This window comes from Anser brachyrhynchus (genome assembly GCF_964034855.1).
Source record: "Anser brachyrhynchus genome assembly, chromosome: 1".
Classification (NCBI taxonomy): Eukaryota; Metazoa; Chordata; class Aves; order Anseriformes; family Anatidae; genus Anser; species Anser brachyrhynchus.
In genome coordinates, this window is record NC_137694.1 from 36,882,467 (window position 1) to 36,908,910 (window position 26,444).

At 43.2% G+C, this 26,444-nt stretch overlaps 1 protein-coding gene and 1 long non-coding RNA gene across 5 annotated transcripts in view; one reads left to right on the forward strand and one right to left on the reverse strand.

Moving 5' to 3' along the window:
- Nucleotides 1–22,795, reverse strand: LOC308188056. The gene is made up of 2 exons (XR_013945126.1): nucleotides 19,508–22,795; nucleotides 1–15,133 (listed from the first exon to the last, which is right to left on the reverse strand). It is a non-coding gene; the product is annotated as an uncharacterized lncRNA (long non-coding RNA).
- Nucleotides 1–25,585, forward strand: part of MSRB3 (methionine sulfoxide reductase B3) — an 84,708-nt gene extending 59,123 nt beyond the window's left edge. For all 4 annotated transcript variants that reach the window (XM_080576664.1, XM_080576665.1, XM_080576662.1 and 1 more), the window contains 2 exons: nucleotides 18,263–18,360; nucleotides 22,802–25,585. In XM_080576664.1, the coding sequence (XP_080432790.1) occupies nucleotides 18,263–18,360; nucleotides 22,802–22,966 (263 nt within the window). In that variant the 3' untranslated portion in view covers nucleotides 22,967–25,585. The remainder of the gene's footprint in view (nucleotides 1–18,262; nucleotides 18,361–22,801) is intronic.
- Nucleotides 25,586–26,444: the final 859 nt, after the last annotated feature.

The following is a 26,444-nucleotide window of genomic DNA, read 5'->3' on the forward strand; positions in this document are numbered from 1 at the left end:
GCTAGCATGGCACCTGCAATGGCAGGGCAGCTTCCCTGTGTGGGAGTGAGGGCACGGACCTTCACCTAAACGCCCTCGGCTCCAAGTTGATCTGCTCTTCCTTCATCAGAGCACCAAAGGGGTGAACCATACAGAGCCTTTGTCCATCCCTCCCCCCATCCTCCTTCCCACAGTGAAGAGAATTATTGGGAAACTTCAGAAGCTGAAACTCATGAGATTTCCACTGGCACTTTGCCTCTGAGAATGTTTTTACTCATCCGCAAGTGATTGAGCTTTAATGAGTTTCTCATAATTTGTACAAGCAGTAACAGTATATTTCTTTCCTTCCTTTGCCAGTGGTTCTTGCATACTTTTTTGAAATTTTCATAAACCGTATTGGCCAGTGCCAGGCTTAAACCTTGCACAGATGGATGTAGTCAATAACATTAAAATACCTAAGTAATCAAACATATTACAGCCTGCAGTTCTGCTTTACCTTTTGGATAGGAGTCTGTTATTTCATACTTAAAAAAAAAAAAGGTGGTCTGTTAAAGAACCTGAAAGAACGAGGTAGAGTGTTCTCCAAATGCATAAAGGTTAATAAACTAAGGGCATTCAGTGTCATCTTCAGTGCAATGTAAAGAAAAAATTATCTAAGTTATGCAGACATTCTATCTTTAATTCTGACTATATTTACAGAAACTTCCTATCCATATCTCATTAATTCAACATTATGGTTTATTTGTGCAAGTCTGTTTTAAAACTAATGAATGATGGGGAATTAGAGTTAACAGCAATGATAGCAGGTATCTTAAAAACATTCAAAGCAAGAGTGAAGACAGTAAAACGCTCCACTCTCAGGAAGTCAACTGATACTTGCTGAAGCCCATGCAAATATTTAAATGATCTAATAAAGATCAGTGAAGAAAAAAAAAACGAAAAGAAAATTAATGTTGTGTGATGGGCATAGGAAAGTAGATTGTTAAACACAGGGATAGCAGAAGGATATGCTAGTATAAAGCTGCAAATAAAATAATTGTTTGCCCTGCTCACCCAAGATACGTACTTGAATGTATGTATAGCTTTTGCTCTATATTTTTACTGTATTGAGAGGTAAAATGTTCAAATACAGGTGGCTAAAGTTAGTCTCAGAGGCTGTGGTAGCCACTGTTAGAGGCTGTACAGTTGGATTTTTTATTTGAGGATCAAACCTCTACTTGGAAACAAGGTGACAGACTTGTGTGTGCAGGATAGTTTGCTTTAGTGGCAAGCAGAAATAAAAGGTTTGGAGTTTTTTTTTTCAGTGTATTGAACTGGAACAGGTTGTATATCCCTCAGATTTTTTTAAACATAAATTGATATTGGAAAGGGAACGTTTCAGACAAAGGCTTGAATTCTATGCTTTAAAAATGAAAAGTGGAAAACAGTTGAGCTATTTGAATTTTTTCCAAATACTCCAGTTTTTCCAGCCAACATTTTTTTTTTTTTTTACAAAATTAGATAAATTTATAGAAAGTTTTCTAGAACACTAGAGGGTATGGTTCGAGGAGATTTTATGATTTAGAAAGAAACTAAAAACAAATTCCCAAATCTGCCATCCACTCAAAAATCAGGCCCATTTAATTGGATACTTAATTACTGCGACCCACAGGTTGGTTTCCTAGATGGCGCTATCAGCTGGCTGTGACGGCCTTTCTTTTTTGGGATGCCCTGGCACAATGTGCCTGAACCCGTTTGTGACCCCTGGGAATGCCAACAATGGGGACAATCAGTCACTTCACACAGAGCTTGCTACAAGGTGATCCACTTGGTTCAGATCTTCCTAGAAAATGATTCCTAATTTTGCAAGGATTTTAGACAACATTTCTTGGAGTACAGACTCAAAAATATTTTACTGAAGAGTAACAGCATGAAATGTTACAGCTCATGATGGCAGTGCTGGACACAAGTACAGAGGTTGAACATTGAAAATTTTGCTTTGAATACAACAGAGTAGGAATCCTTCCTCTCCCATCCCGTTCTTCCCCACCAAAAATACACCAAATCAATAGGGTGGGTTGTGTGCAAATGAAACACCCTCGTGGTTCATGTCAGAACACACAAATGTTTTAATCTGGTTGAAGGTGGGGCTCTGAAACTGATGTCAGATATGGCCAGGGCTGAAAATTTGCAGGTCATTAAGCTGTTGCAAGGGAGGGAAGTACATTGTAAGGTCCATTTTGGAATGCGGATCTGAGGTCCCCAGGTCCTCCAGTTCTTGCTCCAAAGCCAGAAGCTGCAGGGCGTGTTTGGGCTTTCCGTGAGATGCTTTATGGACTGTTGCTTGTGGCATGGGAACCAAGTCATTTTTCAGAAACTGATTGTGCTCTTGGCTCTGTTCTTTTCCTGCAGAGACTTGGACTGTATTTCACCTCTTTAGTTGTTTTATAGGGAGGAATCCTATTGAGAACACCTGGAGTGATACAATTACAGCATGAGCATTTAAAACCTTTGGTATGCCTCAGCTTTCTGGGGAGCTGAGAAGGGGGTGAGGGCACCAAGTGTTTTGTGTGATTGCAAACCTTTTGGGGTACTAGGTGCTGCTTAAATTCCAGTGGAGGTTTGAGCCTAGAACAGTCCCGTTTTAGCCAGATGAAGGCAGACCTTTTCTGTTGAGCCTAAGAGTGCTTCACACTGAGAATGTGTGCTGTTTGGGTTGAAAACAGATGAACATGTGAAGGGTAGAGGAGGGAAAGCCCAGCAACTCGTGCTTTTCATTCCTTCCCCATCCCTGCAACCTCCATTGTTGCAATGCCCGCTCAGAACTTGAGCAAACAGACATCATGCTTGTGTGGGGTTACGCAGCATTTGAATAAGGTCCACCTTGGTTGAATGGAGTGGGATCAGTATTGGGGTAGCTTGGTGTCAAAAGGTCAGATTTTGTTGTATCAAGACAATATTGGGAACTGGCATACTGTAGCTTTTCTTGAGCAATACGTTTTTGGTTTTTTTTAAGCAGTTGAGTCCCTTTTGTGGAAAATGCTTCCTCTGCTCCCAGCTCTCTGAAGAAAGAATTATCCCATACAATAAATAAATAAATTCTGAATTCACATACTTTGCCTTTTGTAATGCTGCAATAGAGGAGATCTTTGGTGCTGAACACGGAGGTTTGCCTTATTCAGACTGCAGTGTTTCTGTCGGTCAGGGATACCACAGTAAGTCAGCACGCAGACCTATGACAGTTCTCTTTCCTGCACGTACACCTGAAAGGCAGGGAAAGCTTAGACAGTGGGAGCGTGCCTTGTCTTATGCCACAGGCTGAGAAGCAAACCAGCCCGGGGGTCCCATCATTCACAGAGCACATGGCCAAGTCCCTGCCTCATAGTCAGGGTCACCAAAGAGTAACCTGAGGGGCTGAAAATGGCACCAAGTGATTTTATAGCTACATTGGGGTCATTTCTAGACCATTCCCCTCTCACCATCTCCGGGAGCTTGCTTCTCAGGTGAAAAGAAAGCTTTCAAAAGTGGCAAGGAGGTGTTGTACCTAGAGCTCTCGCTGGAAGGAGAGACATCTCGGTTCATGTGTGAGCCCTGAAACTTGGGCAGAACACTGCACTGAGCTTAACACTGTAGTGCTTTAGCACCACCCCTGAGGCAAGGTTTAATGAGGCGGCTGAGTCTATTCAACACCTTACTGACACAGGCACTGAATTTGTGTTTCCCTTCCTCTCCTTGCCCTGTATTCTTTTGCCTTGCATTGCCTCCAGCGGTTGTTTGGTCTCTCAGTTAACTGTTTCAGCTTGCTAGCCCAGAAAAAAAAATAATTATAATTATAATTATAATTATAATTATAATTATAATTATAATTATAATTATTTATATATATATAAACACAGAGCCAGTGAGTGGTCAGGCAGCAGTGGGACCGAGGCAACTGCAGGTGGCGGCAAGAGAAGGGCAGGAAGCCACTGGATTGTTTTGGCTGTCTTAAACCTTTCTCCAAGTCGTTCTTGCTAAAGCTTCTCCACTTCGCATACAAAACACTAGAAGGTGATCAGAGCAGAATCCTGCGTGTCCCTGAGCTGCATCTTCTGGGACTTCCCGGCCAGCAGGTCACTGGCTGCTGCGGGCTGAGTGCACCTCGGTCAAATGGAGACATCCCCATGAAAACATTCGCTTTCAGAGAGTCAGAATTTCACGTTTATTTTGTTTAAAATGCTTTTTATGGAAAATTTCCTACTGAGCCCTTTGTCAAGATTTTCTATTTTGCCTTCCCTGGCAGAAGTCTCTGAAAGACTTTGCTTTTAGAATGAATCACAAACTTGCCTTTCAAACCTGAACTAAATCTCTGAACAGCTCCATCCGAAATCTAATCTAATCAATGCTATGGTCCTGTGACTTCACACTCCCAAGCAAAGACAGCTCCAAGAGGAATCCCAGAAACCCACTTTGCTACCTTTTTGAGTGAAAAGGAAAAGAAATATTTCCTGTAGCGTAAGGAAAAAATAACAAAAAGGAGAAAGTGGAAAGGCGGAAAACGAAAAGTTGGACACATAGGGTGTAAAAACCATTAAATCAAATTAAAATCGAATCAAAATCCTGACCTGCTGTTACTTTTCAACTTAGCTAGTCTTGCTCACCGTCAGCTGGCATGGGCTGTGTTTCTGCTGGCTAAGCTCTGTGTGTTACCGATCCCTCTTCCAGCCATGCCTCTGCTTCCCTGCTCGCTCCATCCGAGGGCTCTCTCGGCAGAAGTCTTGGTGGTAAGCAACGAAATAAGCAATTGCATGTACGAGGTGTGAAGCAACTTTGCTTCAGTAAGCTCAGAATAACCTGCAAATTTGTTCGGCGCTATTTATGCAAGGTTTCGGCCGAGTTTACTTTTGAAGTAAGTATTAAAGCGAAATGAAGTACTGTGCTGTCTCTGAATGCAGAGCGTTATTTTACACCTACACCAGGGCTATTTTTTCTACTAATACACCAGTGGCAATTGGACAAGTAGAAGACTGATGGGATGAACAAAAGAGGTGTTCCTTCCCTGAACGTGCCAAATCCATTCTGTAAATGTAGCATTAAAAAAAAAAAAAAAAAGACACCAAACCACATAGCAGGAAAACCTGCACTGCAGCAGTTTAGAACGTTTTTATAAATATTGAAAATAACTTGATCCTGTTACTTAGAAAAGCTTTTATTAATATTTTGTCAGTAACAACACTTCTGCTTTGTTTTGGCCCTAGCACAAGCTTATAGCAACAATCCTATAGCAACCCTAGCAACAATCATAACGCTGGGGAAGGCGTCCTGAGCATGGGTCTGAGATGCCCTGCGGGAATGAAGTGTCAAGAGGAGGAAACCTCTCCTTACTGATGGCCCCACACATGCTGCTGACCCCGTGTCCAGAAGATTTAAGAGTATTGCCATAACCGATAGTATCAAGATCCCTTTTTTAGGGGTACCATACAGCGAGTGGTTCAAGTGATATCTCCCATTGCTGCCTGTATTACGTCTCTGGCATAAGCTAAGTGTGAGCAAACCAGCACAAGAGAGGAGCCATCAAGTGTGAGCTGTGCTCTGCACAAACGTGCACAGCTTTCGCATCAGCATCAGTGGAGTTTTAGTGATGCTCTATTTTGACCTAATAATGACCGTGCTTTTGTATACCCCTCTAGTTTTTTTCTGTAGAGGCAGATTTGCTGCGCTACCCCTTTGCTACCCCTTTATACCCTGTTTTTCTTGCCTGCAAGAGGAAGATGTAGCTGCTGATACAGGATTGTAAAAGGCTTGAGGGTAGCAGAGGGACTTAAACATTCTTCTTCCAGCTGCTGCTGTTCACAACACTTTTGACAGTTAAAATACATCACACATTCTCTTGTCTGTTTAATATAAACAATTAGTATTTTAAGTGGAGTCCAGAATCAACCCCAAATAGGAGGATCTAGACGGGCAGTTCAGATAGGAAACTAAGCAGTGTCCTAAATTTATGTACAAGTAGTTTGCAGGCAGTTCAGCCTGTGCCTAACATACTGTCTACTGCAGCACATTAGGCCATGAAAGTTGACAGACCAGTGGTTTGTCTTGTTGGAAAGAAGATTTCATTTTTCATCTGAAAATTATTTTAGCACAACATTTTGTCTGAAATTTTTAGTATGAAATATAAAATGAAGGAAAAAAAATCAAAATTAAAGTATTTCGGTTCTAGTATAATGAATTAGTTTGTATAATGAAACATTTTAATTAACGCAAGATAAGTTTTGGCGGAGAACTTGTTTAAAGATTTTTTTTTCCCATTCTGGAATGAAGACATTCAAAAACAAACAAGCAAAAAAACATGGAAAGAAACAAAAAATTCTGGCTTCTCTATAGGTTTACTTCCTTCAAGCTGAAGTAAATCTGAAGTAACAGAAGGGCTTTCATGCAACCATAATTTTAGTTTAGAAGCAACATTGTGAGAATAGGAAAAATCAGCAGTTTTAAGAATTCTGATATGCTCAGTGCAAACTGCAAATTGCTGATATTTATTTCCAAAATGAGTGTATTTGTAATAGAAGGGTTATAAACTGAAAAAGCTCTTCTCTCCTTAAAAACAGCTTCCACAATGCTGCAATATGCATAGGTAAAACTTTGGGTTTGAGTCTAGACTCTGCCTGGTTCCCTGATGGAGAGGAGGTAGCGTTCAGTTTAATATTACTTTACACAGCTGGTCCTGAAATTATCTGCACCTAAAGGCAAGGTCCTCATGGATGTGAGCATCTTTCTGGAAACTAGTGAGAACTTTTCCATGTAAACAGCTAAGTATGTGCTCCGATACCGAGCTGGACCCAATCTAGTCGTATCATTTAGGACTGAACCCTCTAGCTACCAGCATGGGTGAAATACCTGCTTGGAAGCATTTAGCCTCATTTCTGCTTGTCAGGGAAGAAGCTGCATTTTAGGTTATAACCTTAACATCAAGGGCTTTTTTTTCCCCCTGTATTCCTTTGCAATGATTAGTGGGCTTGATTGCACTGGGGCCGGTAGGGTCTACAATAGTGCAAATAATGAATCAGAAATAAATGACTTCCCAGCTTTGCAAAAGGAAGACAGGCAATTTGTTTATTTTAAATTGAGACTTCATCTAAAATCAAATAGTCCCCTCAGACCCACTTGGCAGCTTCTGCAGCTGTCAGCTTGGTTTGCACCTTTAGAAAAAAAGGAGCAGGGCACAGGGAGTGAAAACGAAAACAGATTCAGGTTGTTCAATTTCCTGTTTGTTTAAATTTGTCTGTCACGACATGCAGATTCATCAAACTGCCTTACCGGTGACTACTTCATTAGATTAGTTTTGTTAGGTATTCAGAGGGATTTTTATCTTCTGACTCATAAAATTCTTGTATTCCCCTAAGAATTTCCTGTGTCTGACTGGAATTTTATGTCTTTGTAGTTTTAGTTGGACTCCTTGAGAAGTTGCTTTCTAAACGACTCTGCTTTTGAGGTCTCCAAATAGTGTCTGAGGAGCCAGCTCAGAGACTGATTTCTGCTTTTCAAGAAAACTGATCCATGCCAGCACTTTACCTCATAAAATTTTAATCAGAGATTTTCTTAGCCTTTTTAAACTCTTCCTCTCCTGACAGCATTTCCCCTGGCTGCCCATGCCCTTTCCAGGTGTCCACTTAAGGATAGTTTTGTCCAATTCTGAAAATGCACCCCAGTGGCTCAGTGTTAGAGTGTAGCTTGCAAGCCTGTCCCATCAGGTTTTCATCACTCACTTGCTATAAAGCAGAGAGCTAAGGTTACGAGTATATTGGACCATTTAGCAGTTGATGAGAAATGCCTTTGTATATCCCTTCCCTGTCTTTTTTTAGTCCTTTCTAAAGAGGGTGAAAGCCAGGTTAGGCTGGAATTCCAGAGCCCTGGTGTGTTCTTTTTTTGAAAGGTTCAGTGAGCTGAAGATGATGCTTTTTGACAAGTGAGTTCCAGAAATTTATAGAGTGATTGGAGCGCACACTAGCCTGCTTACACAAGAGCTTCATCCGTGTTTGTTTCCCTAGTAAGTTTTCCTGTGAGTAAAATGACGGTGCTTAGCTGCCGTTTGTTATCAGAGCTCGGTGGTACCTTTGAATGTCTTTGAACAAGAGGGGCTGAGGTGGGAACCCAAATGAGGTTTGACTGTGAGTTCAGATTTATTTGGCAAGGTGAAAGATGCAAGGACTCCCCGCCACTTCGGGCTGTGGGTGTAGCAGCACAGGACTGGAGAGGGAGGAGAAAGAGCTCTTGCTCCTGTTGGAGCCTCTCCTGCCATGGTAATTCTTGGTTTAATGCAGACCACAGAGGTCCAGGTGCCCAGCCTGGCAAACAGTGCAGACCCATCGTTCGTCTGCTGGTTGGCAGAGACTCGTAACAGGACAGTCATTGTGCAACAAGGCGGTGAGGGGCCTGGCCTCAAATTTTGAACAGTCAGTACCTCAAAGTAATTATTCTGGCATTTCTTAGTAAGTGCAGGGTCCGTGCTTCAGAGGGGAAAATCTGCTATGGCTAACAGGTTACTGTATTCTTCACTCTGAGATCCCAAATAAGCAGTTGTGCAAGATTACTCTGTGTAAGATTATAAAGAGGTTTTAAGAGCAGGAAAGGGACAAACCTAGTGCAGTGCAATCATCAGCTATACGCTGTACAGGACCATACCCAAATATGAGTAACAAGGAGGGGAGCCAGACGGCAGAATGGCACTGTTTCTGCAAGTTTGGCTTAAAAAGCAGAAAAAAAAAATGGTCAAGTCCTATTGTTCTATTTTTGCAGCCTTTCTATCCGCCCTCCTCTCCCAAGCTGCGGCGTTTGCCTGTAAGCTGAGCTGACGGGCAGGTTTCCGACCGACCTCCCGCGCCTGTGGGCCGAGTTTCGGCGGGTCTGTTTACGGGGAGCATCAGCAGGTGGAGACAAGAACACGGCAATGAGCTGTCCCCTGCCGCCGCGGGCCCCCTGTCACCGCCAGGCGGACCCCGCCGGGCCCCGCCAGGCTCCATCCTGCCTCCCCGGCAGCTCCCCCGGAGCCTCCCCGGCGGGCCGCGGCCTTCTCCCGGCCCGAGGCCCCTGTCCCGGCCCGGGGCCCTCGGTGTAGGAGACGCCGAGAGCGGAGCCGGGCAGGTCGGAGGCTGCGGCTTTCCGCAGTTCCTCTGCTCCGCGCCCGGGACCCGGAGTTGGTGGGATATTTTTGCGTGGTCTCGTCTGACCTTTGGCACAAACAGGCCTTTCTGAGGCAGATGGAAATAGGGGGAGCGGCAGGGACGTCTTCGCCGGCTGTTACACATCATCTTTTCCCTCAAAAAAATGATGGGCTGTGCGCGTTTCCTTTCCACTCCTTCTTCTCTCCCTTTCCGGGATAACAGCGTATATCTCATTGCAGCTGAAACAAAGCTTTTGTCCTTTTCGCTTTTGGACACATGAGGCCAGTCTTCCTTAGAGCTAATCCAGTTGTGGCTGAGGGTTTTTGTGAGCCCTGTAGGAACGGGAGCTCCTTATTTCCCTCATATCAAGAGCTTGTTGAGTCGGCACACGGGGCACAAATGCGTGTAGTGAAATAAGGCAGCCACTGGCACCACAAATCAGCTGATGCTAATTTAACACGGATATGTCCAGATTTTTCTCATACAAGGTTTTTCTGGGCAAAACTTAATTGCAAGCGTACAGTTTTACCTGAAAGGAACAAATGCTTATGGGCAAGCCTGTGTCATTTTAAAGCTTGACGAGTGGTAACTGGGAGACTGTGGAACAAATTTGGATCAGCAGAGTCTCAGTAGCCTGTAGACGATAACTTTTAGCTCCAGTGTTTTCACCTGGGAGATAGCCACTTATGCTGTTGGAAGGGTCCAAGCATCAGATACGCCTGACAGCTGACCCATGTTACCAGATGTGCTGCGTGAGGCCAGTGGTCCTAACACATGCCGTACAATCTGGCCCCGTATAACCCGGGGCTGTACTGGGCATCCTGAGCACGGGCACCCCATGCTGGTCTGTGCATGAGCCGTGGGTGGGTCTGAGCTGGGGCTTCTGCTCCACCTGAGTTGTGGGAGAGAGAAAGATGAGCCCACGGAGGCAGAAATTCAGAGTGCCACTCAGTATTACAGAAGAGAGCATCCCAAAAGTGTCCAGTGGCTGACAACATATATTACAGGACAGCTAGCCTAGTGCTGTAGGAGGCACTGCATGATGGCAATGCCCAGACGAAATTCTCCTGAGTACAGTGTTTTCCTTGAGATATTTGAATGCATCTACTCAAAGACTGCCTTCCCACTCCTAGCTTCTTGCCTCTCTCCAATCTCCTCCTGCGCACTGGCCCATTGCCTTTTTGCTGATTCTCTCTAAATCTTCTCTTATTTCTCCTCTTGCTTGTTGCACCAGATTTCTTTTCCAAGCCAATTATTCCTTTTTAGGTATATCTTTACTTTGAATAGCGTAAGAGAAAACAAGACCCTGAAGTGAGCTGGATGTTTATAAACCGATATTATTTGTTTGTAAAAACATGTAGTGAGTATAATTGACTTCCACTGTGATGGTTTGTGCTGTACCTAATTACAAGTGCTCTTAGCTTAGGTTGGAAATGACTTCCATATCTTGAGAGGTTTGTGTACAGTGCATTTGTGTTATTTCATTTCTTTATTCGAGCCAAAAACATCAGAAGGTTAATCCAGAAGAAAAAAGAAGATCAAGGATGCAGTCACATAAGGAATAGCATGGAGAGACCTGTGTGGAACTGGAGCAGCGTGCGAATGCTTGTCAGTCCTCAGGTGGTTCTGCAGGCACGCTGTGTTTCCCACAGCAGAGTATTATAGACAGCAGCTCCTCATGACATCTTTTTTAAAGCGGTTTGCCAGGCTGTTTCTTTCCTTGGACCGTGTCACTGGCCACATAGAATGGCTGTGAAAAGTTTTCCTTTGAAATCTTTCTTGAAAGAAAATACGGGGTTTAGCAGAAAGGGCATGCTTTGCTTTAGAAACCGTAACAGAAAGCAAAACAGAAGGTGAACATTATAATCTGAAATATGAACTTTTCCATTTCAATAGTTTCGGTTTTCAGAAGTTTTCAAAGTACAGCTGAAGTTTTCCACAGAGAACTTAAAAGAAAAAGGGTGTGTGGGGGTGTGCGTGCACATGTATATTGTTTTTGTCAGGCTTTTCTGTGAAGAAAGGTCTTTATTTTCTAGTCAACATTATTGCCTACCTCCTTTTGTTTGCATAAGAGGTTGTTAAAAAGATTTAAACCTCCCTCCAAACCAACACTAACTCCAAACAATCTAACCCCACAAATCATTCCTTTTTTCTTCTTTTGGGATTTTCTCTGCTGCTTGTTGCTGTTGCATCCTTTTGCACAAGACCGTGCAGTGTTCAAGCATGTGTTGAACAGACCGAGCACGAGGCAGAGGGCATAGTAAAAGTACCCCGGGTACTGGGTGCAAGGTGGCACTTGTAGCTGAGGAGTCTCTGCAGGGAGCAGCTCCTGTGCTCCCCAGGTGAAGGAAGGCTTTGAGGCCAGGTTCCTCATGGCATTTGGTGTTCCTGCAGCTCGTGAGGAGATGTTCCTGCATTGGGACAAAACCCCTGTCCTGGAAATATATCTACTTTAAGGACTACTGTCAGTAAACTGTAATATAGGGCAAAGAGGAGGGGTTTGTTCTCCACTGCATCACGGTGGCATCAGAAGGAGCCCTACCCCACTTTTTTTGTCCCATGACTAAATTCCCCTGCAGGAGATGCAGCGGTTTGTGGCTGCACTTCCACCCTGTGGTTGTTACTCAGCTTTGTGCGTCTTGGGCAGACCTTGCCATCTGCTAGCTGCCCCCGTCTCGGCCCAAATCCTGACAAAAGATTTCCTTGATGGCCAAGAATATTCTGTCCTTCCTTAGTTACTTGTGACCAAGTTCCCTTACCAAGACATCTCATTCGATATCTAAAGTAAACAGAAAAACGGGGGCCTTTGTCTTTTTTGTTTGTTTGTTTGCTTTTAATCAGTGTAGTAACTCTTCCCCTTGTTTCAGAGCTTTACAACTGCAGTGAGAGCCTGTTTGTCCAGCTGTAATGAGGAGGGTTTTTGTCTGCACTCCCTGACATGGGCGTGTTGCTCAGCAGAAGGAATAGAACTCCAAAAGGAAGAAAATACAAGCTGCATTTTTTTATTTTTGGAGTTAAAAACAATTTTCTGTCAGAATTCCATCTCTGCAGTTGTAGTTTTAATATATAACCGAGTTCTGGCTGTTCTTTACAAACTTTGTTTCCCAGACATGCATGTGATAGGAAAATATTTCGACAGGTCTAAAACAAATTGTGGATGTTCATCACTTGAAACACCCTATGACAAATTTTTCAAATATGTACTTCATCTGCGACTGCTGCTTGTTTCAGTGCCGGATGCTGGTTATTACAGGGCTGCATTTACTGGGGCTTTTTTTCCCCTGTCTTTGTGAATACACTGCATCAGTATTCAGATTTCTGTCAAATCACTTCCATTGGAAGATTTGCCATCTCCACTATTACTCTAATTTACTCACCCTTCATGAAAGCTTCTCTTGTTTTAGTGAATTGTGCAGATACCTCATAAGTATACAGATTGCAAGATACTTCTCGATGCGTACATTTGTTGTACCAATACTGCTTTTGGAAGGAAAATAAAAACATGTATTGGAAGTTGAATGTTTTGGACTGAGGTTACTAGGTCAACAGTAAATTTTGAAAAGTATTTGAGACATTTCTTACTGGCATTTTAAAATTATAGCTTAAGGTTACACCGCTTCACATGATTCTGTTTGGTTCCTTTGATGCTGAAGATCTACAACTGACTTATGTGTAAGATATATTTTTAAAAACATTAGCCATGATTTAAAGTAACAAGAGACACTGTTCAGATGAGGGGAGAAAACCATCCTTTGGGAGGAAGTGAGTTAGGTTCAGTAGTTTTGTTGAACCTGAACCAAGAAAGAAACCATTAGTAACTCAATCTTTGTAAGAAGACTTGAGGAAGATCCCAGCTCCTGCTTACCTGTTGATTTTAACAGCAGCCCAGATGCTGGAGATGTCAAAAGTGTTTTAGAGGAAGTCTCTAAAACAGCCAGTTAGTATTTAGCAGTATTTTAGAGCACAGTGAAAGGACTAAGGAAGCAGTTACGGCAATAGCCGTATCGTGATACAGTTATTAATTGCTGAAGTGAACAGGCCCCATGCTTTCATTGCTCAAGAGACTTCAGGGTCACTCTCGTTCTGAAAAATTCAGACGTCAAATGAAATTCTAGATGTTAAGTGTCAGATCTCTCTTAACAATCACTTTAAACAAATATAACCTTCTCCCACTAACAAAGGAATAAATCTGGATTGCATATGCTGTTTCACAGAAAGTTGTTTTGATGCTCGGAGTGCCGTCGTGGATGAAAACAAACACCACCTTTATTTATGGTTCCCATTTTTTTCTTTCCCAAGTGAGAAACATAAAGAAACAGACACACAAAACAAACAGATTATGATTATCTGATAAAAGCTGTTGCTAGGAATTCAGCTGTTTTATAAAATTCCCTTTGCACAGTGTTCTCTTTACCTGTTGTGGTAGCCCAACTTTTCTATTAGAGACAGTGTGTTAGAGAGGACCCTTATCCTTATTTTGGTTTCCAAAATTAAGCTGCTTTTTGTCTTTGGCTGCTTCCCTACCTAGCTATCACTGCAGTGCTCCGCATGTTCTGCCGAAAAACAATACCATGTCATCTGTCTTAAGCCTGGATGATGCTGGAAAGGACCAGTTGTGTTCTTTCCAGTGAATTACATATCTCATGTCCAGCCATTTGCTGGTGAACACCAATGTTTCTGAGCCTGAGTCTGTTTCTAGCTGCAGCTGGACCTCCACTGAAAGTAGTGTCACCTGATGGTAAAATATTTGTAACTAAGAATATTTGTTATCCGTTCATCATTGTGGAGATATCATGAAAAATAACCCAGCAGGTTAGGCAAAAAAATGCCCTGCATTTGCACAGGCATCGTACATAATAGGAATATGTCACTTTGTAGTTCCACATTAAACTTGTATGTGAGAAGTTACAGCTGTGGATGCCTGTGTCTTTCAGATTCGGTTTCAATAAACCTGTGAGAAAGAAGAAAGTGAAGGCCCTTCGGCTTTACAGCAGTTTCAAAGCAGAAGCTTTATTACCTTTTTTAATCCTATATGCTTCATGTTTTTACACAGACATAGCTTTCTCAGTGAAGATAAATGATGAACCTCTACCTTAAAAAGCCTTTGGGTTTTCATTAATCCGCATTAGGTTAAAAGGGAATCAGAATTCTAAAAATACAGCACATCAGAGAACCAAGGTATTTTTCAGGTCAAGGTCCTCTTTTCCATCTGGTGTCATTTGGTAGTTCTAACATCTTCCATCTCCCCCTACTTCTCCATCTGTAAATAACTCACTGAAGTAAATGCTTGGAATAATTACGGCAAAGAATGATAAAATGCAGGTTGAACTTAGTCTCTTTGGGTTCCAAAATGAAAAACATAACTACAGACATCACAGTTATTAAAAGACTCTGGAGGTCTCCATTCGGCAGGTGTATGAAATGGGAATAATGTCAGAGCGTTAGATGCTTTGGGATTGCAATTGTGCTGTTCAAAAAAAGAATGTCAAAAGGAATATTAGTTCACGAGAGGGGGAAAAATGGCCTAGCAGGGCTGATTTTCAAAAGCAGCCTGCCGTTTTGCTTCTGCAAATAATTATAGGCTCATATTTTAACAGTTAGATGTCTAACTGCTTGCATCCATTTATTAGGAAGTTGGAGGTCTAAGTACAACAAAATGTGTGTGAAATTGGAAGGATGATTGAGATGGTTCTAAAATTGATCAGTCAATCAACAGCTAGACTGTTCCAAATGTTTACAGGAACAAAACGTCTTTCTTTTTTGCATGAGGTCAGCATTGTCCCAAGAAACAGTTCTGGAGTAGCCCATAGGATAAAGGTGCTTTAGAATTTCCCGTGTTAACATGGATGAGATGACCTACTCCAGCTGGGGCTTCATTTCTCTACCAGGAGAGCACAAAAGAGGCCGGATGGTAGGCACACCGTTTGCTGTAGCTTTCTTACTCGGGCATTGCCTCAGCTTCAGCATTTCGGTTGCAGAAGGAGATGCACGTGGTATGTGTGACGCCCCACAGCATGAGATCCCTTCTATTACTCCTGCAGGATCGAGTGGAAAAGATCTGTCAGTGGTGTTCAGTTTCCACCGTGCCTTTCACTTTGGTGCTTGAGAGAAGAAAATGTCATTCCTTTATTTTAGGTCTAAGAAAGGATGCCTGCTATTGATCTGAATAACTGTTCATCTGTGTGTCTGTCTTATTAACATAGCAGGAATTGGCCCGTAGGACATAGTGGTCCGATTCCCATATAAAGGGTCACTAGAGAGAGCACAAACACGACAGGCTCTTATTTTGTATTGCCGCAACCTGTGGAGATTTGGGTCTAAGCACTGCCATTTTTAAGGGCCTTCTCCAGAGCTCAGTCTGTACAGCACCAGGGATTACTCTTTCTTTCAGCAGAAGCAGAAGAGCTCCTAAATGGTCTTCTTCCCCCCAGTCCTAGTTCACCGTTGAAGCATGCCCTGCCAGGTAGCTTCAAAGGCAGGCCAAAGCATTAGGGCACAGCCAACAGCAATCTAAAATACAGGGTGAATGAGCCATTTTGCAGCCTTTGGGCAAGAAGGAACAGGCGCTCGGAAGGAAAGGAGTGGCTGAGCAGCAGCCGTGAGAGGCAGGAAAAGTAGCCAGGGGCTTGCAAAGTGGGGGCACTGCTGGGTCATCCACCACTTAGGAAGAAAGAAAGATCGTATGAAGAACCCACAGGGGTCTAGTTGGTTTTCCAGCGTCACTGGGAGTTGCCTAATGTGCAGGCGAGCAGACTGCTTCTACAGCTTGTTCCTGGCAGCTCCTAAAGCAGAGAAAAGGGCCAGAGAAGGCTTAGCAAACTATCAAATGGGTTTTCCACTTTAGCTCTGAAGGGGGGAAATGAGACAGCAGAAGGGGACTGGTTTTCCTGGTGATTCTGGCTCATCAGCACAAGGGGCAGTTCACTTGTCATCTCCTCAGGGCTGACTGACTGTGTCTTTCACAGTGCCCTTCAGGAGCTTCTCTGTTGCAGGTTTGATCAGGTTTCAGTCAACCCTCATGGACTTGTTGGTTGGGCACAGAAATGCTGGTGCCTGGTCTGTGATGGTACTCCAGAAGAGATGGCATAGCTGAGAATTGGAAATTTGCCCTGTGGAGGCACAGGCTGTTTCCTAGTCCCTGTCTTGGGGAACATGTGGCAATGGCGGAGCCTCTGGAACATGTGCATGTGTAGAAGGAAGATGAAGTCACTCCGGTTGGGTACAAAGGCTACTTTAGGAGGAGCTTGACTGTTTATATAGGTTTCAGATGACTTCACTTTTTAAAAGCGCATGGAATGCATCCAAAGCAAATAATTTTTTTTTCTGTGCTGAATGGGAAGACCAAAAGGAAAAGTCTGGAGAAAGGAGGATAGATGGTCTTTCTTTAATGTCAAAGCTGACATAAACACATCTCCTCCAAACCCTTCTCACAAGATAATTTTCTCAGCAAGACACAGATTGCTTCAATCTCTGTGCAGCAGCCTTTGAAGCTCCCCCCTTACTGCTATTATGGAGGAGGGAGGGTTGCCTCCGAGAATTTCTGCAGCACTGCAGTGTTCCTCCTCCAAACGCTTTCACACGGTGAGATAGCTGGTTGCTCCAAGCAGGTCCGTCTTTGGAAATCCTCTGCCGTCACACAAACTGAGAAGTAGATATGCCTGGCTTGCGAGATTTTTAAATTGCAATAACTAAAGTGCTTCATCAAAAAGTTTCTGACCAGCTCTCTGTAAGGCCTCGATTTTCATTAGACAGAGGCCCAGCTGAGATGATGAATGATGTTGGAGATGTGCCACCAATTAGGAGACATCAATTTTTCTGTCAACAGGATAACCTCTTCTGCAAAACTTGTCATATGTTTATTCCTTTTCTGTTTGTGAAGGTATTTGTTTGGCAGGGATATTTTGCATGAGGGGAAGAACTTATAATTTTTTTTTTGATTGTCATTTCTGCACTGTTTTGAGTTCCTGTCTTGCGGGATATCTTCCCCATTCAGAGTTCTTGCACTTCAGTCCATCTGCTGTCTCTTCCATTTGCAGTATTTTGGGGGAAGGAAATGACTCTGCTTCTGCAGTGAGTTTTGGAGGGGGAAACACTTGTGATGCCAGTAGGTTCCTTAGGAGCATAGGACTTGGGACCTGCAGTGCATTCACGTTTCAGGCTTAGGAATGCTACTATTTTTGTACAGAGGTTCCCAAAAGGGAGAGAAATGCACTTCTGAGCATCTCTTAAACATTTATGTCTGCTATGGTTGCATCCTAATAAGTGTTCTTCACCATTTAATGGCTTACGATACAAATGAAGACATATGCTATTTTTTATTCCAGTTTACACACTTTCCTTACCCGCATTCAGAAAACTTGATGGCTTCCACACCTCCTTTTACTGAATAGGAACTTTTACTCCTGTTACTTACGGAAAGCTGCGTACATCCTTTACTCATCTGCATGCAGTGATTCACAGCTGCTGCTGTGTTTGTTATAGCTTATTGCAAGTCATTTTATGAAATCATCTGCAGCAAATGCTTAGCAGATATTAGGGGAACAAACAAGGAAGTTCTCTCTGCGTGGGCACGTGTGTAATACACAGAGAGCAAGAGTTATCTGTGCATGTTGCAATATTTGGCAAGAGACTGGCCGAGAGGGACAGATATCTGGTGGGATTTCGGATGGGCACTGGTAGATGTTGACACGACCTTAAGGCCTATCAGGTTCTTATGTGGGAACCCAGCTTCAGGAAACGGAGCCTATGATGTGAGTTTTTTGAGGGGTGGCTGAAAAGTTCCAGCTGTGTAATGGGTATCTAATGGGGTAGCTGCTTTGTGCTGGTGTCGTGGAGAGGGGGATACCTGGCAAGGAAACGTTGAAGAGTAGAAGCTGATAGGTGGCCATTACTGGCTGATAGGTGGCAGAGGTGTGCAGGAGTCTCTGTTGAGATGGAAGATGGGCAGCTAGTGGCAGCTTAGTAAAGGACTTTGTATTTGGGGGAAAATGTTCCAACATACCGAAGTGATTTATGATACAAAATGTCCATTTCAGTTATTTCTGACTGGGGAGCTCTGGAGTGAAATAAACAGTTTTCAAAGTGTGTTTCTGTCTCTGCTTTTTACAGAGCCATCTGCCACAAAGACACCTTCTTTTCTTACTTATCTTGTTCCTCTTTTCCAGGTTGGCCTTCCTTCTATGATGTGATCAGCCCCGATGCAATTACTCTCACTGATGATTTCTCCTATGGGATGCATCGGATTGAAATATCCTGCAGTCAGGTTAGTTTATAGCACACAAAGACCGTTCTGATGGCAAAGGCTGCAAAAATCATTACAGAGCGCTGTACTTCCCTCAGATTTGCAAACCTTTCAGTTCCATTAAATAGCAATCATTGTAAGAGAGCACAATGGGTCCTAGGTATAACAGCTGGGTGGAACGAGCCAAAGGCACAAAGGGCTCGTTGGAATGCGCGTCCTTGTCTCGGGTGAGATTTAACAGAGCAGATGTAAATGGCCGGGCTCGGCGCTGAGTCTACAGAAATTGTCTTCCTGAAGAGGGTCCCTTCAAAGGAACTCCTGCGCCTGGCCGACCGGCTGCACGTGTGAGCAGCTGAGATGGGAGCTGGAAGCAGCAGAGCGCCTGCCTGTGTGCTGATTCCATCACTGTGCATTACCACGCAGCAGTGCTAACTCATTCCCAGCGCTCATTCCCAGCTCAGTCTTCACAGCTGCCTCAAACAATCCTGTCTGCCGTAATAATGAAGTCAGTAGTCATTCAAATCATGCCCAATTTTTCCGTTATCTGTCTCATTCTACTTGCTCCCACCCTTTGTGCTGCCTTCCTCTCCATGAAGGGTATGGCGTGGTCAATACCTAGCAGAGGGAGAAGCTGCTGCTCTGGCATTTGGCGGATGTACCCAGCGGCTTGCAGCCCTTTAGTTCCACATGCTCACATTCCTCTGAGAGAAGCAGTAGCTTCAGCTGGGCCATGAGAATCTGCTGTTCTCTTCCCAGACAGCACTGGTGGTGGGATAACTGATTTTGGCACTGATGCTACGCGTCCTTACTTGCCAATCAGTCCTCGTATATAAATTCTGAGAGTGAGTTAAGAAGCTTCCTGAAAAGGAACAACATCATCTTTATGGAGAATCCACTAACTTCGGTCTAGGTAGAGGGTCTGGCCCAGTACAGCATGTCTGCTAGTATCTCGTGTACTACGTAATTCTGTAGTTTTTATATTTAGGATATTCTTGAAGAGAATGAAGATCCACTTAACGTTTTTTTTGGAACATCCATTTCCCTAAATTCCCACAGGCCGGGAATCTCTCGCTTCACCAGTGATTACTGGAATAACACAAAATGTAACCCACTTTCTTCACCTCTGCTTAGCAGGGATGAACAGTGCTGAAACAAGTGTGCTACCAACCTGCTGAGCCTGTATCTGCTGATGCCCTCCAAGCGACGGCCACAGCTCCTCAATACACCAGAGCGAACCCAAGGCAGCCTGTGGTCAGGACAAGGAATCTGGGAGTGCCATTTACCTGTTGCCAAACAAAACAGCGCTAGCAGACCTGAGACCCGTAGTATTAGCAGCAGGCACATACAGACACCATAAACTTGGATCAAAACCAAAAACTGAATTTACAGCATTAAGAAAAGAATACAACCAAAGTTGCTATATAATCCATTGGCAACTTCCGAGCAGTTACGCTGGCTTCCTGGTGCAATAACCCCACAGATGATCGAGTCACACAGGAAAATAGCTCGAGGAGTGGTGAACATCTTTGCAGCCACCGCTCAGCACGGTTAATACCACCACATTGTGTATCCATAACAAAACCATTTCCTCCCTTCCTTGGAGCCCTAGGAATGTGAATTGCACATGCAGCTGCAAAAAAAAAAAAAAAACTCACAATTTTACTGCAGCTTGGAAATGCACAGGGATTGATATGGCAGGCATTAGTAAAACTGGAGGAAAGTACCCTCTCCCACACCCAAAGCCTTATTAATCTTTTGCAGATGAAAAAGTAGCTGCTTTTTCTTTGAAAGTCCTTCCACCTGTCTGAGAGAGTAAAAAAAACTCTCTTTTAATCTTCTGCATTATGGAAAGCAAACAAAGGGGGAAAACTGCCATAAAATAAAGACATCTATGGGCTTATCCTAGAAATTACTTTTACATCTTTTTGGAAACACATTACCCGGGATATATTTAAAAGGTAAAATGGTTAGTGGCAGGTAGAATTTAATTGCTAATGCATTTGAGGAATAATGTAAAAATGGTTGCATCTTTCTCTCTTTTTTCTCTTTCCTGCCCAAGAATTCCTTCCCCTGAGGTCTCCCTAACTATTATTTATACCTGTAAAAGCCAATAAAATTCTGTAGTTGGAGAAGTATTGTTTGCACACTGATAGCTCTGAACAGGTTGCAGCAGCTGTCTGCGAGCTAATTTCTGTGCCTCCCTGCAGCATATTAGAACCAGGAGGCTTGAGATCCAAGCATACTGACAGTTAGCAGTGACCCCCCTTTTTCTGCTCCTAAACACATATTTCAGATGCTTTACTCTAACCATTTAACCGTCCCAGTGCATTCTGCCCAAGATATTTATATATAAGGCTGCGACACGTGATTGTTTCTTTTGGGGAGGCTTTACGGACATGTATGTACGTCCTAGAAAAATGGTCAGCACCTACTCTGTGTGGGGAGGACAGTAAAATCAATTCATCCTGTGTACTGTCAGCTGAGGACCAGTGTTCTTATGGTGTGATACAGAGGGCTGAATTACGTTTCTTTTCAGGGCAGATGAATTATAGAGCCCTCTACAGGGAGAATCGCCACATAAATTTTTGGTGAGGGGTAATCTCAAAAGGTAACAAATTTTGCAGTAATCCAATCCTGGTGTGATCCTGCCATCACAAGAAGGTGTAATGAGACTACCTTGAGTTCTAGCACAGCTTTTCAAGTTTTGCGAGGAAAGCCTTTTTGATAGATTGTCTTCATAGTCTATATGTTTGGGAGTGTATTACTCCTGCAGACTGTTTCTCTCTACGGTTTCTCTTGTTCTGTTTCTGTCCAATGGAGAGGGAATGATTTATCTTTGGGTAAATGTTAATCTGGAAAAGATCTGTTTAACACTTCTGGCCAGGAGGTTTTGAAGCATTCTTAGTTGAGATGATTTAATTAGGATGCTGAGCATTTAGAAAAATGCTCTCTCTGGGACACTAAGTTTCTTCAGATTTTTTTTCAAGGTATGGAAAAGCTTTAATCAGGTGAAGTGCCCCATTGTGAGAAACTCCACTCTCAGAAATGCCTCAGGTTTTCTGCCAAAACTGCCAAAAAAGGGCCTCCAGTATAAAGGAAAATGAAATAAGAGGTGGCGTATGGAGGAAAGGGTTGTAAAACAGTGATCTTTCAAGAACAACAGGCTTTGTCTTCTGTACTTCCCATGCAACTTTCCTTTGCCTTTTCCCATTTGCCTTGTTTTGTCTTCCTTCCTTGCAAAGCCGAGCAGCTGCTTCTTAACCCAGAGTCATCCGTGCCCTTTCCCATCCCCCTGGGGAGCTTGTCCTGCTGATGCCACAGTTTAAAAGTGTTCCCCAGTGTGCTTCTGGCTGGCTGCCCACGCTGTGCCAGCTGCTTGTCTCTGGGAGCGGGGAGCCTGCCCTGGGACGTGGCCGTGCAGGTCGGGCTGAAGGTCCGATGAGACTGCTTTAGCTGCCATTAAGCCCAAAGAGCTCCTGCCTCTCCCTGCTGGTGTGAGAGCCTCCCCCAGCCTTTGAATCTGTTGAGAGTGCATAGTCTGAAGCCAAGACCTTACCTGGGTCTGCAGACGTCCTTCTTGCTGCCTTGATGAATTAAAAGCAGTAACAGCAGGAGAGCATTAGCAGCACGTTAGCTGCAGGGTAGAGAGTTGCCATCGCTAACTCATTCACAGTTCAGAGCAATCAGTATTGCCGCTATGTGTTTGGGATGCTATGAATTAATTAAACATTAAGAATAATTTGCAGTCCTTAATTTTTGCTGTCTGACTGCGAGCCCACTAACAGCGCTGTGATCTCGGTTACATCATTCCAGCTCTCACTGAGATCAGCTATTGACTTGAAAGGCCAAGGCTCCTTAGGAAAGCAGCATGACTTTCCTGTTCAAGATAAATATTTCTCCAGTGCAAGGTTTTATTTTTTTATTTCTCACGGCAGGCTGTAAAAATGAACTTGCGGAATTAAAGTGACTAATTATAAGAAGCTCTTATTATCCTGCTGTGTTGTCAGCCGCAATGTGCAGTGAGAGTAATCCTAATTTCTGCATAAGGACCAACTGGATCGGCTTCTTCAAAGTGTTGTACTCTCCTGTAAAGCCGAGGACTGTGCCTTTCTCTCAGGCAGGAGCAGCAGCGTTTGCTCAGCTACGTGTCCCTGTCCCCCACACACTGCGGAAAGTAGCGTGGGGCGAGCGGTGGGCGAGGCCCAGCTGAAGACGTGCAGTGACACGATGTGAAACACACAGGAAATTCGGGCTTTAAGTCTTAGGCGCCGGTGGTATCTCAGAAGATCATCTTCCCAGATCAGTCTCGTCAATAAATGTGGGTTGTGCATCCCACTTGTAAGGGCGATGTAGGCACCAAAACGTGCTTTCCTGGAAGCGGCTGCTCGGCATTGCTTAACGCTGCTGTGACGCCACCGAGCTGTGCAGAAACCCAGTGATCCTCTATTGTGTTTTGTTCCAGTGCGGGGCTCACCTGGGGCACATTTTTGATGATGGACCTCGTCCAACTGGCAAACGGTACTGCACAAACTCCGCTTCCTTGTCCTTCAAACCAGCAGAGAAGAACAATGCCGGGGAAGGCAGCAGTAGCACCAGTCCTGCCCCGACAGGCAAAGCTGAGCTGTAGGACAGCGCAGGCCCTGCGGAAAGCTGCTCTGATCCCACACAACTTACAAGGAATGTTTGCTAAGTTGCCTGCTACCTTATATCCTAAGAATGTGTAAATGTATGAAGGAAGAATTTTGCACCGTCCTTTTTCTTCCACTCCTTTCTGGAACTGAGGCCTTGCCTGCCAGGGCATTTTACTATATAATTGGGTTGAAAAACATGTTGACTGACTCCACGGGTTTTCTTTTTTCTTTCTTTTCTTTCTTTTTTTTATTTTTTTTTAATAGATTGCTTTAAGGAACCCTTAACTCAAGACGCTTTGGCACTATGAGTTACTAGTTTCTCCTTAGTGCTGCGTTGCTCTAGGTTTGAACAGTAATCCTTTTCGTGTGGGAGACGGGAATTGTGTTTATCTCCAGCTTATAGGAAACTTCTGGGCATAAGAAATCCTGAATTCCCAGCACATCTATGCTTTGTTCTGACTTGTGAGGCATGCAGCCTTTGGTCATATGTATTCAGCCATCTCCCGGTATCAGCCGCACCCTGCAAAAACTTGTATTTATGGCTGTTCCTTCCCAACTAGAAGAGATGGATCAGATGTAAAGCCCATCCTCTGGCTAATTCCCTGCCAACATTTCAAGGGTGTGGTTGAAAGGGTGTAAACATTGTCTCAGCATCTATTTTTTCCCCTTTGTTTGGTATTTAAATCAAGGTTTTAACTAGTAAGGCTCAATTATGCAGGCTACTAATGAGACTTTGTCTTTTTCTGAGGCCTGAAATCTGAATGAAAGCTGAAATCTGCAGGGGGCCATTATATGGGCAAGTGCAGAGATAATCTGGAGAACTGAAGAAGATGCAGAATGACACTGGGCTCTTTATCTCGTCAAGGTTTCAGAAACAGGACAGTTTCTGCTACAAGGGAGTTTAAGAATGCAGCAGGAACAGGGAGACCCTCTGGAAACACAGAGTTTTAAGGTTTAGTTGGCCTGGATGCGTACTGCCTGCAAGGGCACAGCCTTTGTTTTGGGCAACTGCGACGTAGGACATGAGCGAGGGGGTTGGTTTAAGAAAAAAAAAATGAAAAAAAGCCTGTCAGAGCTGCAACAATTTTCACGTAGTGAAATTTGCTGTCCCATAAGATGCTTTACACAGCTGCTTTTAGATTTTGTTGGATAAGTTTGCCTCAAATTGTGCATAATGCTCTTGTTTAAGCTGCAATACACAGTATTTGCTGACACCTCTTTGCCTTGAAGTATTGCGAGACTTAATGAATATAGTATTTACTTTTATTAGCAAACTGCATAACTAACATGTTTGAATCTAATTTTATTTCCAGGAGGTGCAAAACAACCACAGAGTTTTATGGAAGCAGGACTGAGGTTTTTATGTCGGTGATAATAAACACATTACCTAAAGTACAAACATCCTTCAATTAAAATATAGCAACTGTAAAAGCATGCAGAATGGCCAGAATCACCTTTTTTTTTAATGACATAAGAACTGCATGAAAAAAAGCATACAGTACCTTAACATAGAATAGATGCAAATAATTAAATATTATAAATATTCAGAACTGAAGCACTCGGGCTCTGTGGTGGTGAGCACCTACTCGCGTGAGTATTCCCCCAGGTGTCACGCAAGGAATTGCTCATCAGCAGGAGGAGAGGCTGATGCCGACTGACCTTGGCTGTTTCAAGGCAGTTGTGTTTCTCCTGGTCCCATTGCTTTTTAGCAATTTCTTGTAGAGGGACTGCTCTTACCCCTCGCTTTTATTTAAAGTAAAGTAGATTTTCTCTACCACATTTTCTGACATAAACGTAAAAAAGGCAGCATCTATAAAAATGTGGTACATAAATGTGGTTTAATTCCAGATTGCTGTTGGATTTAAGTGTTATCAAATTTCAGTATATTTCTGCCTTATGTTAAAGAAATATATTACTTAAACTTCAGTATGCAGTAATGTATGCTGTCCTACAGGAGATTTATTTTTGCAGGATATGGAGTGCAATGAAATGAGTCAATATGGTGAGGTGTATGTGATCTCTGGGAGTTAGACCATTTAACATAGGAAATGCATTGTTCTCTCTTGTGCGCAAACTATAGCATAGCACAGGTCAAGGTAAGACAGATTTCCTTTTATTGCTTTTTGAAGACGCTAGTAAGGGTTGGTATTGAACCCTCCAAATTTCGTTCAGTCTGGTTATGATCATGACAGAGGAGACTTGGGAGCTGAGCACAATGTATAGAATAGCAGGAGAATACTTCTGTATCTTTACATTTTGCACTGTCTAGATGCTTATGAAAACTGAATGCAAATTCTGTAGAAATAGCAAACTATATTTTATAATATCTCTATTGTTACTCAGATGTTTAAATAGCATACCTTAAAACATCATGTCACATGTTATTTATATATACTATATATATAAAAAATTGCACATGTTTTTTATATATATATATACGTACACGCATATATATCTATCCAAGTATAATTTTAGCCTTCAGTACCTTTTTAATAACGAAAACCTTTCCTTAAAAGAGTTCAATACTTTTAAGAAATCAAATAGACATTTTTCAAATTAAATTTGTTTCATATATTTGTTGTACACAAATAGAAAATAAATTTCTTTATAAATAATTCCATTCTCCTTTCTCATTTATTTACGTTTTGTTTTGTTTTGTGTTTGTTTCTTTATTTGTGGGGTGCTTTTTTTTTTTTTTTTCTTTTTTTCCCCAGCAGGTTTATGTGCCCGTAGCTGCAGCATGGGAGTAGCTTTCTCTTGCTTTCCTTTAACTGTGAGTATTGGATAGCAGCCCTTTATCTCAGGCAGCTTTCTGGTAGGGGCACAGAACCACAGGGTACCAGGTTGCCTGGCACTTACCAGCCTCTAGGAAAATATCACAAGCATCCAGGCCCAGCAGAGAGGGGGAAATGTTTAGAGAAGGGCTCAGCTTTCACCTTAGCAAAAGATTTGGCCGCTTCCGAATGACTCAGTGTGAGGGCTGGCGAGTGGCAGACAAGCTGTAGGAGCCCCGTGGTGCCTGGGCTTGGTTTGCAAACAAGAAATTTGGCTGGAAAGCTGAGTTTTGACAAGGCTCCATCTCTAAGGATGTAGGTTGGGAATGCCCTGTGGGCAGCAGGGTAATGCCGCTCAGTAAATCGACTCAGCAGCAGGCTTTAAAGATGAGTACAAGGGAAGGGAAGAGCTTGCAGGCTCTTTTCAAACCTGCTTCATTCGTGGGGACCTGGGAGTTAATGCAAGATTGATTCACATGCTAATTGGCCTTAAATATTGCAGGGTGTCCTCGGACACACTGCAGATTTATTTTAACAGTTTAATATAATATTCATTAGTCCAAAAATTAATCCCTTTTAGCCTCTGCCTCTTGCCTGTATTTCCCTTTCAGACCTGTGATGGTTTGATGCTCCTGGACTGATGGACCAACTGGTACCTGCTGAAATGGGACACATCTGGGTGCTCTGGGTTGTTTGCTGT